Genomic DNA, 16,283 nt, shown 5'->3' on the forward strand with positions numbered 1-16,283 from the left:
TATCATATCACTGAGTTTAGAAAGTAAAAGCTTAAAATCTTATTGGAGTTTAAATATTGGATTGAGGTGTTTAAAAAGATAGGAAATACTATTAGTAGTTCTATCTTACCTCCATTTGTGCATTATCACCGACGGTATTGAGATGTAGACTTGTAGTATTTCTTTTGTCTGCCACTTGAACAAAAAGGTGTTGATTGAACTTGTAGAACTCTTGAGTTCAAGCAAATTGCTGGATTAAACATTGATCTAGCAACTAATCCCACATTTATTCTCAATAGAGTAATTTTGACTTTTTAGACTTAAATTTATTTTGCATGTTACTTGATTTAAAAAAAAAAAAAAGGGGTACTTCAACAACTTATTCGGGATTGAAACACTGTAGCTAAGATGAAGCAAATATAAATGTTGCACATATTTTAGATTGTGTCGCATTTTCCCATATGATTGAAAAAAACTTGTTAACAACTTGTGGGGCACAAAATAGAAGCAGGACCACATGATAATCAAAGGGATTGCAAACCCCACAGGAGAATCCAACTCTAATAATTTGTAGGGAGTAGAGCACCTGGTATTGTTAATGGGAGGGCCAAGGACAAATCAAATGTAGGAATCAGGATCCTAAACCAGGTCTACGACTAGGCGTGCAGACGAACCAGATAGAGTTGGCATCAACAACTCTTTCGTTGTTTGGCATTTTCTGGAATGAAGAAAAAGAGAAAAGAAACCACCAGGGCAAAGGGAGGTTGACAGTATATGGTGTTGAAGTTGGAATTATTCCTCCAGGACCATGTTGGCTAGAAAACAAAGATAAGAATTTCAATGGGGGGAAAAAGCAAGGACAACATGAAGGCAAGAATCCATACAAAAGCATAAATGTGTAAGATGAACCCTGGCTGGACGAAAACGCATTTTAATAAATGATCCACCAATTTGTCATCCGCTGCTTTGGTGACTAGTTGGCTCATATTTCCCTCTTGAATCAGACAAGGGCACGTGAGCACCCTGATCTTGCTTGTTTCTTTGTTGTCCAAGCGGCGACCATGCAGATGAGACGGCATCCATCTCGCCGAGAACAAAAAAAGTTATGGCGAACTGCATCCTGCCCTGGGGCCTCCATCATTGTTGCCCCAATTTGGACCACAAAAAAACACTTCCCTTGGATAAATATAGGTAAGCTATATGAGTTTTCCTCCTGTCAAACTTTTTCTATGTTTGACAACTATTACCAGTCTTGCTAGAATAAACAAACAACTTTTGTGCTTGAAAATTTTGTAGTGATACACTCAATCGATTTCAAAGAGATGCATTGGATTTTTTTGACTCATGATATAGTGTTGCTCTACTTGCTAAAAACAGTCATCTGGCTCACTGTTGGGCAGTGCTTGCATAGTTGATCTACAAACTTTGTTCAATGCTTTCATGGCTGTGCGCCAGTACCCCACAATACTGCCAGACCACACTTGGGCTCATAAGCCTTTACCCAATTAACTAACAACCCCTCTCAAGTGTGCATAGAAATTAGTATATGGTCATCCAAAGGGAACTATAGTAATAAAAATGTTATTAACACACTTGAACCTCCACAAAGTGATAATCGGTTGATATGCTCGCTTAAAGAGTAGCTTTAGCAGGCGCCTTTTAATCATGAAAATGGCAGCTAGTGTATTTGGTAAAGGAAAATTGGATGTATTGTAATTTGTAAAGAAGGATAAGATTGTAAGAGAGTTACAAAAATACAAGGTACAATGAAAGATGACGCTCATGACCACATACAGAATAGCGAACGACTGAATGATTCATTACTAAGAATATGTTCTTGGACCTCATGTTAGACATACCTAAAGCTCGCTGATTCCCATCTCTGCATTTCAATATAAATATGAACATGTTCTGAAGCATCGGCATCAAAAAGATGGGAGAAGTTCCATAGACAGCAGATCTAATCATACTCCAATTCATCAGGTGTAACTGGCCGTTTGAGAGGGATGATTGATTTCTTTTCAACATCTCTTGATAATGCTTTCCTCATATCTAAAAACAAACAATAAAAAGAAAGGTAAGATCAGTATATGCGGACCAAAAAGGGAAAAAAAAAAAAAGCAATGTTCTGGTTGGACATCAAAACCCACTTACCTAACCCATCTTCCTCTCCAGAATAATAGCGTAGCACCCTTCTGTATATAACATACCCAAGCTGTCAAAAAGAAAAAGGTAGGTGAGTCATGCTTGCATTTACACATGTATTCACAGACACAAACACATGCAGACATGAGACAGAGAGAGGGAGGGAGCACCATCATGAATACTGGCACTTTTGGAAGCATCGTTTCAAACAAACTGGTTTAATGGACTTGTTCTAGTAATTGATATTTTACACAATTTCAAGAACCCTCTCCATTTCTGCCACTATCATCCTAAGGAACAGTAGAAGCATTGCAGCAAGTTCAAATTTTCAGACATGGTCCCCTAGTTCCTCCTCTGATGAGCATGTCCGGATTTATAACTAGGCTGTTAAACAGTTAAGTATGCTTGGGGAGAATGATAAACATAGCAGCCAAGCTGAATCAACAAGCAATAATGCTACCACACAATACTATCACAGTAAACACAGGAGAAATGAAAATGAGAAACAGGGTGAAGTTATGAGACATTTGTTATAAAGTATGCACCATTCAGCAAATGCAAATTTTTATGGCATATGCAGAAAATATGTAATTCTATTTGCCACTACATTTTCCGTTTTAAGTGCCCCTAACTGGTCTGAAAGTAACTATGACTGAGTAATGAAAAATAATAGCAGTTAAATAAAGGAGATAATGACTTTCTATTCAAACACCCCTTTACCAATTCAATACAATTTGGATAATTTGTTGACAAAAGAATGAGTTTTTCAATTAAAATTGCCCAGCAGCTGTTTGACGTAAGGAGTTCCCTTCAAACTATCAACCCAACACTTGCTTTCCACTACCTTCTTAAAGGGAAGGCACATATAAAATCCAAAGAATTTCTAGGTTTAAGTACAGTCAACATTTTAATCGAAGTCTAACAAGCCAGGACAGATTTTTAAATTCAAGAAAAGGGAGTTCTACAAATTCAACCCTTATCAGACAAACAGTTACCTTGCCATACAATAAATTATTAAGCAGCACAAAAACTGTTCAGCATGTGGTGGTTACAACAAAATATGGCTTATGATGAGATAAGACTTATTGATGAGAAAGAAAATCAGCATCCTAGTCTGGAAATTACCCAATGATAACAAACACAAATTTAATTTAGAAAATGCAAAGACTATTTAATGAGTAAAGATGCCCTTTAATACCACGTCTATTTGGCTAGTACTCGGAAAATAATGAAGGCTTATTTTTTGATGCATTTAATGTGAAAAGAATCTTAGAAATGCAGGCCATCCTCAGAACCTGGATAATCTACTTGCAATCTTACTAGTCAAAATAAATAAAATAAAATAAAATCTAACAACCAAAAGCTTCCTAATAATTATTTATTTTTTAGAACCATTCCAAAGCAAGAGCAGTAAGATCCAGAACTCAACCTCTACAATATCAGATGCAGCTCTTTGCTAGCAATAAATTATATTAAGGAATGAAACAGATTGCTTGCACTGGGTTGGTGTGCATAGAGGTTGTTGAGATTATCAAGAAGCAAAAACTACTGATATGGCCTCCAATGCCTTCTCCAAAGCTAAAAATAGTTTGGGAGATAAAACCAAATTTAATTAGACAAAAATGATAGAATTTAATTCCAAAAGATATGGAGTGAAAAGCCAAAAGCTAATGCTACAAACCAAGACCCAGCTTATTTGAGATTTAAGAGGGGACTATCGACACCCATTTGTGTCCAGGCCCAATTAAGCCTATTTGTGTCCAGACCCAATTAGGCCCATCTGTGTCCAAGCCCAATTAGACCTATTTGTGTCAGGGCCCAATTAGACAGTATTTTATGAATTATTATTATATTACATTGTTGTTATCATTATTATATCATATTATTATTATTATTTTTTCTTCTGTTCCTTTTCTTTCTTTTCTTCTTTCCTTTTTTCGATCCAATTTGCACGTGAACAATAATGGATTCGGAATTAGAATTCTTCGGTCAAAGAGTTTATACAATTGCTGAAATTCTGGACTAAAAATCACGCTAGACAAAATGCAATCCCAGGATTCAAGCCTGGGATTAATTCTGTTTGTTTCCTAAAACTAATCCTAGGGCTGCCTATAAATTCAATCGGCTCTACAAAGGGTGGACAAATAGAAAAATTTTGAGGAAAAAGGGTTAGAGAAAAATTTTGGCAATAAGAGTTTCTAGAATTTGGAAGTTAGGGTTTATGGTTTAATTCGTAGTTTTGGGTGTGAGTTTAGGTTACTTGAGGTAAATTTAAGGTTGCAAAAAGTTTTGGAAAGGATTTGGAGTTTTCTGGGATTTTTCTGGGTTTTCTAGGTTTGGATGAGTTTTCCAATGAAGATTTGAATTTTCCGGTGATTTTTCCAGCAAAGGGTTGAAGCTTTCGATGAGATTCCGACAAGATTTTCAGAATCTAATACATTTTCCAGAAACCAATGGATTTTTCAATTTTCGGTTGAATTTTTCAGTGAAATTTCTAGAAACCGGTGGGATTTTCAGTTTTCAATTGAACTTTCCGGCATTGTTCTTGGATGTTTTTAGAGAGAAGGTAGAGGTTTTTTGGCTAGAGAGAAAGAGGCTCTGGGATTTCTGAAAAAAAAAACACTAAAAGGTGCCTTTTTTACTAGCCCAACGCAATGTCGTTTTGAACAATCCAAGATCCACGTGTTGACCAAGTGACCCCCGTGTTGACTCGCGCTCCAACCAAACTTGATCGCAAATTTTCCTTTTTTGATTTTATTTTTATTTTTTGATTTTATTTTATTTTTTAATCCATTTTTATTTATTTTTCTAATTTTTTTTAAAAAAAATATTATTTCTGCCATTTTTATTTCTGAAAGAAAAAAAAGAAAGAAAAATGATTCAATAAAAAATCTTTCCAAACAAAAAATAAAAATATCTTCTCAAATAAAAATTTTCAAAAGTCCTTTCAATAAAAATAAAAAAATATATAAAAAAATCTTTTTCAAAAAAAAAATCTTTACAAAATAAATTTGTGGAATCCACCAAACTATTAGAAAATTCCATAAATTAGTTTTCAAAAAAATAAAATAAAATAAAAAATAATTTTTATTTTCTAAACTATTAGAGGATTGCTTCAAATTAAGTCATACCAAACTATTTGGAGGCTTTATTGAATAAAATACCTTAATGAACTCTACGACAGAGCCTCTTCAGAATGGAACACTAGTGTCTATGAATATTCTTGGAGTGAGAAAATTATCTTAAATTGCTATCAAACTACTGAGACAATTTTAAGGTACATTTTCAATATTAAATTATTTGATAAATCATAAAAAATGACCGAAGCTTGGATAATTTGAAATTAAACTAGTATCATCAATTGGATGAGCATTGTAAGAGTGCTACAACCTTCCTCATACATAACCAACTCCTGAACTTAACATTTGTTTTCGCAGATCAGAGCATGTTCCAGGTGACCAATCACACCTAAACAAAAAATATTGGTAGTGGCTCCTCTTATTCATATCTCGTAGTAGGTCTATGGATCTATACGTTATGACAGGGACAATGTCTTATAACAATACTAATTTTGTATTTAACTACATATATTCATTAATTTGGTCATTTCTTCATCATAATGACAAGATAAGTTTGAATTAAATATTCATTTAATTAATCCAAATGTCACAAACCAAAACAAGAAAGATTGGACCTAATGGAATTACAATATTCTTGCCATTCTTGAAACCAAAGAAAATCTGTTGATACAAAAGACCACGAAAACCAATTCTGATTATATAAGGTTTTATAGGAACTTAAATAAAGCATGTTTTCAAACACATATATAAGCTTAGTGTAAGTGTCACGGACCTAAGAAAGAGTCATGAATCCCACATCGAACATAATAGGAAGGTCACTGCGGTATAAAAGGGTTCACACCATCTCCGCCTTGTGAGGCGCCTTTTGTAGGACAAAACCGTGAGGCCAAGGGGAGCCAGAGCAGACAATACCTCACAAGGGTGTGAACCGTGGCAGGAAGGCTGATCCGAGATGCCGGAAGGGTGAATGCCCGGGTCTCGGAGCCGCGCGGGTTCGGAGCTTAAGTCTCGACCCGTGAAAGTGGTATCAGAGCCAGCCCTAAACCGTTCGATCCACGCCAAGCACCTCAAGGGAGGCAGGCAGGGTGATCAGCCTCTGTGACGAGGAGGTCACGAGGTTGGGTGCGGGAGAATGTCACGGACCTAAGAAAGAGTCCTGAATCCCACATCGAACATAATAGGAAGGTCACTGGGGTATAAAAGGGTTCACACCATCTTCGCCTTGTGAGGCGCCTTTTGTAGGACAAAACCGTGAGGCCAGGGGAGGCCAGAGCGGACAATACCTCACAAGGGTGTGAACCGTGGCAGAAAGGCTGATCCGAGATGCCAGAAGGGTGAATGCCCGAGTCCCGGAGCCGTGCGGGTTCGGAGCTCAAGTCTCGACCCGTGAAATAAGTTCTTGGTTTCCTTTTTTTCCTATTTCTGTCTTTCTTATTCAAGCTCTCATACCATGATGAAGAGAACATTAATAATGGGACAACCATCTATAGTTCTAATTGCGAATTCATCCCTAGTTGAGATTTGTTAAAAATCTTAGTAGTGGAGATAATTTATGAATCTTATTAGAATCTCTTTTATACTCTAAACCAAATGTCAAAACTTTCTAAAACTCATTGGTGGACATTGCTCATCCTACACACTTGATCATCTCTCTTTGCAACATCAAAAACCAAACTCATCCCCATATGCATACAAAGACCAAATATTAGAAAACAAGATCCTGCATTCAACTTACTGTTACCCACTAGTAGATGGTAATGCACAATGGGCATGCTAGGCATGCTTTACAAACTTCACTAAATCAAGCTTTCTCATGCTTTATTTTTCTTTTTCACTTACTGTAACAGGCAATTCTTAATTCTTATTCAAACATAAAACAAATGGAATGCCTTTATGCATGTATGTGCATATATATATATATATATATATATGTATGTGTGTGTGTGTGTGTCTGTGTGTAAAGGCTAAAGCCTTAAACTTCAGATTGAGGATGGTTACACGCCAAAAACTTGATACCCTTTCAATGACAAGGGAAAACTGTGATTGCAAAGCAGAAGAAATGTGAATAACAGCAACAACATACATCTCAAATTGCGTTCCATGTAGTACAGTCTTAAGGGATATCAAGAATGATATAATATTGTAAAAATATGGAAAGTTGTAGAACTATTACCTTTTCATACATCTTTATGGCTGGAGTATTAGAAGCCCTCACAAAAAGATCCACAAAAAATGCCTTATCACTGCCAAAAGAAGCTTTTTACTGATGACTGCAGAGAGGATAAGAATAAAAACACCAAAAACAAAGCTAGAGAATGCATCAGGGAAACATTATTACTTGGCATACTACTTAATTACAATGATGGATCCTTTGATTCAATTACAGGTAGGAAAGGTGAGAGAAATTATTCAATTCAAAACACTAGCATGTACTAAACAAACAAAATAATCATGCATAATATATAAGTCTGGCTCATGTCAGAATTTCATCAAAAACTTACAGGAAAGTACTATTAGCAAGATAAAACCTATCAAGCATAACCTAATTAATGTCAATTTAAATCTAGAAAAGCACAAGGTATAAAAGATTTTTAAAAAATACCCACAATAAAATCAAAATCCTTTCAATACATGAAATACATGTTAGTTTCAAAGGAGGATTTTCTAGACACAAGTATCAGACGAAGCTTATGACTGTGCTTGTGCCAGTACTTTGCCTTCCCCATTTCAACCAAAAATTATAGTGTGTGTTCAGACACTACAACTATTTTAGCAGTTCACATTAAACAACAAGTAAAGGAAGGTGCAAATTTCTAAAAGGATTAATAAACAAATATTAAAAAATTTAATACTTTGGTAATATCTAATCTTGTAATCAGCCCTTAAAATAGTAATAGAAAACTTAATACTCTTGTAATCCCTAACCTTGTAATCAGCCCTTAAAATGCATGAGCTAACTGCCCAACTCCAGACAAGTCACAAGTATTACTCAAATCAATTGTGAGAAAATCCAAAAGAGAAAAATATCCAAAATCGATGGAACAATAAATGTACACCATTCGTACATCTTATCACTGATGTCTTCCAAGAGTTTCATCAGTTTCTTAGCAAGCTGCTGCCTGCGATATTCTGGCGCTACGGTGACTGCTGTTACATGGCCATGCCAATACTCACCTTGCCCCTCAACTTTCCCCATTACTACAACAAATTTCAAAGGTATTAAATCTAGATACACAATCTCAAAACAACGTAATCAATAAGAGAAGCATATCCCTGTCCAAATGAAATCTTGAACACAACCCAACGTCTGAAAATCTGTAATTCCAATTGCTTATAGTAATAAATTAAATAGGGAAGGCAATTAACATCAGAATTTGAGCCCGATTCTTTTTTTAAAATTATGAGTTGAAATTCCCGATTAATAATCTAATTCAAAAAAAATGGAATATATATATATATATATATATTTATAGGAAAGAGGGGGCAGAGAGCTTACTGTAACCCATTATTCGTTTGCCAGGGCCTTCAGCTACATGAAAATAATCGGGCCATCGAGCTAAATAGGTCATGTAGAATGACATGTTGAACTGTAATGATCACAAAATTACCATTAACGGAAACAATTTACAACTCGTCCGAGCATTGTTTTTAACTTTTTTTCCCAAAAAAAAAAAAGGAAAAGAGTTAAAAAGCTTACAGTTTCCGTTAAGTGGTCAAGATTGACGGAAGCGAAACGAAGAAGATCGTTGCAGCAAAATCGGCGTATCGTCGTCATCTCTCGTGTCTCAGGCTACCGGACTGGAAGCTTGATCAAACGTAGGGCCGCCGTGATTGGTTTAAACTTCAAATTTCGAAGGTCAGTTCGGATGTAAGTGGAGTTAAGTAGGTCCTTTGGATTCTTGGGCCTTAGTTAACTGGGCTGGCCCATTTATATTACATTTTTTGTTCGAACTTGATAATCAAATGACTTTATCTCGTTCGCATTTTCTAGAATTGATAATTTGGGCCTAGTCGGGTCCATTTCAATATCGACCGGTGGTCGACAACCGTAAGAAAACGGCCGCCCGTCGATTCACCGTAACCGTCATCAATATCATTTACCTTTGTCGAAAGTCATATCAAGGCTCGGAGATAACCATAATCAAACCCTAGATGGATCTTCTCAAAGAAGAACTTCTCAAGAAGCGGCAGAGCCTAGCTCAGGAGACCGGCGGCAAGCGTGTGTTCAAACGCTCCGAGATTGAACAAAAGCAAATCCAAAAGCTTCGCGAGCAAGAAAAACGCGAAATCGAAGCTAAATCGCGCCGCCAATCCACCACATTCACCTCCGCCGCCAACGCCGCTTCCGCCAAATCAAACCCCTCCGCTTCCAGCTCCGCATCCAAGACCGCAACTTCTACGGCCGGTTCCTCCAAATCCCTCACCGATGAACGAAACATCGACAACCTCGACCTTCCTAGGCAAGAAGTCATCCGCCGCCTTCGCTTCCTCAAACAGCCCATAACTCTCTTCGGCGAAGACGATACAGCTCGTCTCGAGAGGTTAAAATACGTCTTAAAAGCTGGTCTTTTCGAGGTCGATAGCGATATGACCGAGGGTCAAACCAACGATTTCTTGAGAGACATTGCGGAGCTGCGGAAGCGGCAGAAGACAGGGATTTTAAGCGATAGGAAGAGAAAGGATAGAGAAGAAGGGGGAGGAGGAGAGGACGGAGAAGGAGGCGGAGGTGAAGAGGAATTGAGTGGTGATGGTGGGTCCAGTGGAGTCGATATGGATAAGGATTTGAAAAGAATGAAGGCAAATTTCGATGAGTTGTGTGATGAAGATAAGATTCTGGTGTTTTTCAGGAGGTTGTTGAGTGAGTGGAACCAGGAGCTGGATGAGATGGGTGAGGCTGAGAAGAGGACGGCGAAAGGGAAGTCGATGGTCGCCACGTTTAAGCAGTGCGCTCGTTATTTATACCCGTTGTTCAAGTTTTGTAGGAAGAAGGTAAAGTTGTTTTTGCTGATTTGAAAGAATACATTTTTGAATTCCGGTCTTTTCTTCTTTTAATTTTTATTTTTTTCTATATGTTAACAAGTTAGACAATAGAATAGGATTTCTAACTGAAGAATTGAAATTTTACTTGAAATGCAAATGGAATCACTGAGATTTAGATTATTAAAACTAGTTATTTGATCAAGATTGGAGGTATAAAACTTGTATTTGCTAGTACAAATCACTTTGTGTCAGCGTTGTTAGATGTTCTGTCTGCTGAATCTACAGTGCTAGAGATGGATGAGCATGTAGTAAGTAACTAATGACTGGAACCCTCATGGCACTGCCCCTTCACTTATATTCATGGTATCTTCATGTTGGTATTCTAGTGATCCTTTATCAAAGTGGTAACTGGCATAGGTATGTTTGCTGACATTTGTAAGGGTTATGAAATTCACCCTCATATTCTTCTTAGGATCATCAAAGTCTTTTCTTAATATACAATCGGGTAGAGTTACTTTACCATTATTCTTTAACGTTACTCTCTCATCCATTATTTGGTGATTTGTTCCCTTTGAACACTCAAAATAGCTGCTAGGGATAAGGGACTTGGAAGAACGAAAGATTTGAATCTACCAACACCAAATCTTGTTGATGATCTGTAAGTTGTCATTTTGTTGAATATGGATCCAAGTATACTTAAGAGGGTTATGAACCTGTTAATGCGGTTAATAATTTTCGAATAGCATCAAGATAAGTAATAGCAGTTCATTAATTCCACTTGAAGAATTGTTCAGGTGATATTTGTTAAATGGATAATCAATGGTAAACCTCGTGTTCAAATCAGATAGGAGATTTATCTTTTATCAAGGTTTTGTCAACCATATTTCATTTCTTTTATTCTTATTGTCAACCATATTTCATTTCTTTTATTCTTACTTCCTGCTTTGAGTTTGATTTAAAGTCAAAGCATGTTCTGCAGCTTTTGCCTTGATGGATTGCACCCTAAATCCCCGTTGCTAATAAATGGAAGTCACTTAGTAAACCTGTAGTTTTTCTTCCATAATCGAACTGGTTTAAGCTCCAGAAGAACATACTGCTTGAGTATGACTGTTCATCAGCGTGACTCTTATCCGGTGCTGGATGTTATGAAGTTAAATCACTCTAAAATATGAATGGATGCTCATGCTATGAACATGCATTATTGCCTCCCTTTTAATTGTGTGAAATTGGTTTTATCACAAAGCATTAGAGTTACTTGTGGTTTTTATGTTGTGTTTAATGGTTGGGAAGTTGTTTTATTTCAACACACTTGGATTTTTTTTCTTTTTAATCTATCAGAAATTTAAATGGAGAGCCAACCCTTTATTTGTTGTATTTTTCTATGTCATCTGCTCTCCAGGTGTGAAAAAAACTAGGGAAGGCGGAGTGTGGCAGATTAAATCTGCAGATTCACCTTTGGTAGCTTGGTAACCAATATAGTTGGTGGCCATTGCTGCATTTTTAGTTGACAAACTTAATTTGAATGTCCTAGAATTTCAATTATCAAATATAAGTGTTTCCTTCTCTCTGATCAAAGCGAAGACAGTGCACTATATGGGTGTGTTCATGTGCACAGACTTTCCATTTATGAAATCCGTTATTTACTTGCTATATTCTAATGGCAGGTTCTACCAGATGATATCCGTCAAGCAGTGGTGGTTGAGTGCTGCATGAAACGGGACTACCTGGCTGCAATGGACCATTACATTAAGTTGGCTATTGGTAATGCACCCTGGCCAATTGGTGTCACTATGGTTGGCATCCATGAACGTTCAGCCCGTGAGAAGATCTACACCAATAGTGTTGCCCACATAATGAATGATGAAACAACACGCAAATACTTGCAATCAGTCAAAAGATTAATGACCTTTTGCCAACGACGTTATCCTACTCTTCCATCTAAAGCTGTTGAGTTCAATAGCTTGGCTAATGGTAGTGACTTACAGTCACTGCTCGCAGAGGAGAAGGTTTCTGGGGGTACTTCCTCAGAGGACGGGCTTAGGTTGTTAATGCCGGCTTCAAAGGAGACCTAGTTATCATTTACTTGACGTTTCATGCAACATTATGCTTGAATGTGTTTCTGTTGGGAATACAAGACTCAAAGGAAAGCAATTGTTTAGAACTTACCACTTGTATTTTTTTAGGTTTATATTCCAGAGGCTTAAATGAAAATTTTAACTGTAACATGCAAATGCAAGAGAATACCAAGCATTTTAAATTGGATTATTATTTTGAATTGTTGCTAACTGGATGAGGCTTAATTCTCGCCGCTACGTAGCGCCTCTATGTTGTGTACATTGGATATCAAAAGAAACTTATTGGATATCAGTGAACTAGGCTCGGGTAAGACCAAACGTCAAAATCAAGCATCCTATTGGTCCAAGCAATGTCATCTTATCCAAAAATCTAAATCCAAACTCCGCCGTCCAAAACATCAACAAAAACAAACTCCCAACTGCAGCACAACATACAACGCCCAATTGCAGCTCAACATCCATCGGCTACATCGTTATGGCAACTCAAGCAGGTCTCTTCACCCCCACAATCACCGCCCCAAAATCTCTGGCTCCATGGAAGCCATCCTCATCATTTTCATTCGCTACCCCCAAGTCCCTCAACTTCTCAATGTCTCAGAGAACCATTAGGGCTGCGGCTGCAGATGAGGCATCTGCTGCCACAAAGGAAGCACCAGTTGGTTTCACCCCTCCAGAATTGGACCCGAATACCCCATCACCCATCTTTGGAGGAAGCACTGGAGGACTGCTGCGAAAGGCCCAAGTTGAAGAATTCTACGTCATCACTTGGGATTCACCCAAAGAACAAATCTTCGAGATGCCAACCGGAGGAGCAGCCATCATGAGGCAAGGACCTAACTTGCTGAAGTTGGCCAGGAAAGAGCAGTGTTTGGCACTTGGTACTAGACTGAGGTCTAAGTACAAGATCAAGTACCAATTTTACAGGGTTTTCCCTAACGGTGAGGTTCAATACCTTCACCCCAAAGATGGAGTTTATCCTGAGAAAGTGAACCCAGGTCGTCAAGGAGTGGGGCAGAACTTCAGATCAATTGGGAAAAATGTCAGTCCCATTGAAGTTAAGTTCACTGGGAAACAAGTTTATGACTTGTAAGATGAGAGACTATTGGGAGAGTGCTTAGTAGTGAACGATATTGATGTAACCATGATTATGTGATTATTGATGTTTCTGTCAACTGTTCTATGTAGTTTTCCTTCCCTCCTTTTCCTCCCTCCTGTATTTGGCCCATTTTCTAGGGCTTATGAAATGTTTGGAGAAGTTTTTCATGATTATAAAACATTTTAATCGACTCTAAAAACTTCTTTATGCTCTCTCTCTCGACAAAAGTGGGATGATGAGTATTAATTTAGTAGGAAGCTAGCTTATATATATGTAATAAGGCAACGGCTCTTAAGACGAGTAAAATGGCTCATCGAGGGTTATTTCTTAAGTTCTTCCCCATATTTGATAGTAACTCTTCTAATCTATCCGCCATTCGGCTTCTCATCAAGCCCTGGAAAGAAACAAAGCACTCCCCTCCCCTGTAAAACAACACCTACGAGCCTCAAAAGAAGTAACGTCAATGAGAGACCAAAGCTTGTAACAGTTTTCCACCTAATTCTAGCAGGCAATTCTAAATCCTTACAAAAGCATCACATCAAACATGTATAGAATGCTTCAGTAACTGCTCCATTTCCTTTGTCTGCTACTACTTTTTAAAACAACTCTTTAAAGCTGAAAGAAATACTATATGAAATGGGTAATACATGCAAAATATGAAGATGGTTGATACGTACATTCTGGCGAAACCGTTAGTTCATATTGCTTTTAAATAACACTCGGCTGCACTCTCTATGATCCGCAAGACATCCAGGATTATTACGAAGGTAAGATTTTAACAACGCAGGGCAGGGTGATTCCATTCCGCGGTTGCAAGTTAAGTTTAATCTTTGGATACGGACCCGTGGGCCTAAGTGATCAACGTTGGGCCATTCAAGCTACTTTTTTTGGTTTGGACTTGAATATTGTTACATCAATAATTTCTCAGTGTCCAGATCGGAAATTGGCAATGACTTTGGGGTGCTCCAATCGTTCCGGATGTTTGGGACTTAAAATAAAATTTGTAAATTTTTTATTAAAAAATTTAATAAAATTTTTAAATTAATAAATTAATAAAATTTAATGTAAAGATTAATAATATTTAAAAAATTTATTAAAAATATAGTTTATAATTTAAATTTAATCAATACTTATTAAATAATAAAATTTTTGTCAAAATTTTTAATATAAATATTTATCCAAAATATATATATTAAAATTTATTCAAAATTTACAAATTTTATCTATATAACAAAGTATTTTAATTTATGTATTAATTTTTTTATATTAATTTTTATTTAGTCATTTTTGATAAAAAAATTTCATTAACCTTATCTAAACAAATTCATCCAAAACTTTCTCTTATATGTGATACAGAGGATTGAAAAAAAGGAACAAAAATAATTGAGAAAAATGTGATTCATACATTTTCTTGTTGGTCGTTTTCATGTATTTTAAATTCTCCCTCTAATAATTGATAAAAATTATGGTTTAATACTCTAAACAGTAGCGCCAAATGATGATATAGATTAGCATTTTGGAACACCTTTGCCAAATACAAGAGAAAATGTTTCATGTAAACTTTGTGGTAAAATTGTAAAAGGAGGAATAACACGTTTCAAATAACACATTGCTCATAAAATTGGCAATGTTGCACCATGCCTCAACGTTACTGGTATGTTATGTTTTTTTAATTTCTTTAAAAATATTATTATTAATTTCTTAATAAAAATTATAAAATTACATAAGCATGTGCAACTAATTTTTTCTTCTTTTTTTTTAACTATATTAGTAATAGGTATAGTAAGAGAAAGTATGATGAAATTCCTTCAAGAAAGCAAATAAAAAAAAATTGACAACAAAAAGAGAAAAAATAAATTTTTATCACAGTTAAGAGGGGAAGATGATTATGAAAGATTTATTGATAAAGACATTGCTACTAGACAAGCCGTGCGAGATAGTATCCAATCACAACATGAGTGGTACAAAAGACAATAATTCAGACAAAAAATTAGTGGTTGGAGTAACATATATGAAGAAGGACGAAGCTCTTATGGTTCAGTTGCTGAATATTTTGAAGAAAGAACAAATAAATTAACTCCAAATGAGTCTGAATTTTCATTAAGGGGAGCTATTCCTGAATTGGTTAGAAGTAAAAGTTCAAGACAACCAAAAGTAAGTGATTCATTTCTAAAGACATTAAAAAGAAAAATGAGTGAATCAGTATCAAAATTTTTAATATATGATCGATTTTCTTTTCAATTAGCAAATTTTCCATGGTTGCATAATTTGATTTCTGTGGTAGCAAAAATTGGCCAACATGTAAGACTTCCAACACCTTATAAGGTTTCAAATATTTATTTAGAGTCTGAGTATCAACAAATTCATGAATAGATTAATGGATTAAAAGCTTATTGGAATGAATTGGGTGCCACTTTGATTTGTGATGGTTGGACCAATAGTTTGAATCAAATGCATATCATTAATTTCCTTGTTTACTGTAGTAAATGGACCATTTTTTGAAAATCTATAGATGTCTCAAGTGTTCGTAGTAGAGATACAAACTTTTACTACAGATTATTAGATGAAGTTGTGAAAAAAAATGAAGAAAAATATATTGTTCAAATAGTCACTGATAACGGGGCAGCACTTAAGGGCGCAGGAAAAAGACTAATGGAGAAGAGAAAACATTTGTATTGGACAGCATGTTCAACTCATTGTTTGGACTTGTGCCTTGAAGATATTGGGAGGAAAAAAATGTGGCAAAAGTTTTGAATGATGCAAAGAAAGTGACTTGTTTTATATACAATCACATTTGGACTATTAATTTGATGAAAAAATATACACAAAGGAAGCAAATACTTCATCTTGCTCTTATTCGATTTGCCACTCATTTCATACAATTAGAAAAAATAATGAGGCAAAAGCAAAGTTTGAGAGAGATGTTCA

General features: G+C 36.1%; 3 protein-coding genes across 3 annotated transcripts; 2 read left to right on the forward strand and 1 right to left on the reverse strand.

Annotated features, from left to right (window-relative positions):
- Positions 1–1,665: 1,665 nt before the first annotated feature.
- On the reverse strand, positions 1,666–9,041 carry LOC111305204 (N-terminal acetyltransferase B complex catalytic subunit NAA20-like). The gene is made up of 6 exons (XM_022902509.2): positions 8,902–9,041; positions 8,701–8,791; positions 8,270–8,402; positions 7,378–7,447; positions 2,134–2,194; positions 1,666–2,031 (listed from the first exon to the last, which is right to left on the reverse strand). The coding sequence occupies exons 1-6, from the start codon at positions 8,977–8,979 to the stop codon at positions 1,940–1,942; spliced, it is 525 nt and encodes a 174-aa protein (XP_022758244.1). The 5' UTR covers positions 8,980–9,041; the 3' UTR covers positions 1,666–1,939.
- A 315-nt stretch (positions 9,042–9,356) lies between these two features.
- On the forward strand, positions 9,357–12,469 carry LOC111305201 (uncharacterized). Its single transcript, XM_022902507.2, has 2 exons — positions 9,357–10,193; positions 11,849–12,469. Exons 1-2 carry the CDS (start codon positions 9,357–9,359, stop codon positions 12,254–12,256), a joined length of 1,245 nt encoding a protein of 414 aa, XP_022758242.2. The 3' UTR covers positions 12,257–12,469.
- A 154-nt stretch (positions 12,470–12,623) lies between these two features.
- LOC111305203 (photosystem I reaction center subunit II, chloroplastic-like) lies at positions 12,624–13,431 on the forward strand. The gene has a single exon (XM_022902508.2). It carries the CDS (start codon positions 12,735–12,737, stop codon positions 13,347–13,349), a length of 615 nt encoding a protein of 204 aa, XP_022758243.2. The 5' UTR covers positions 12,624–12,734; the 3' UTR covers positions 13,350–13,431.
- Positions 13,432–16,283: the final 2,852 nt, after the last annotated feature.

Source organism: Durio zibethinus, chromosome 21, assembly GCF_047325235.1.
Source record: "Durio zibethinus cultivar Kanyao isolate XHJ-2024 chromosome 21, ASM4732523v1, whole genome shotgun sequence".
Taxonomy (NCBI): domain Eukaryota; kingdom Viridiplantae; phylum Streptophyta; class Magnoliopsida; order Malvales; family Malvaceae; genus Durio; species Durio zibethinus.

Excerpts from the sequence above, each read along its gene's own strand:
- LOC111305204 (XM_022902509.2), bottom strand. The coding sequence starts at position 8,979 with ATGACGACGATACGCCGATTTTGCTGCAACGATCTTCTTCGTTTCGCT. Across the intron at positions 7,448-8,269 it reads GAAGACATCAGTGATAAGAT|TGATAAGGCATTTTTTGTGG; the intron begins GTACGAATGGTG and ends TTCTTTTGGCAG. Across the intron at positions 2,032-2,133 it reads TGGAGAGGAAGATGGGTTAG|ATATGAGGAAAGCATTATCA; the intron begins GTAAGTGGGTTT and ends GTTTGTTTTTAG.
- LOC111305201 (XM_022902507.2), top strand. The coding sequence starts at position 9,357 with ATGGATCTTCTCAAAGAAGAACTTCTCAAGAAGCGGCAGAGCCTAGCT. Across the intron at positions 10,194-11,848 it reads TCAAGTTTTGTAGGAAGAAG|GTTCTACCAGATGATATCCG; the intron begins GTAAAGTTGTTT and ends TTCTAATGGCAG.
- LOC111305203 (XM_022902508.2), top strand. The coding sequence starts at position 12,735 with ATGGCAACTCAAGCAGGTCTCTTCACCCCCACAATCACCGCCCCAAAA.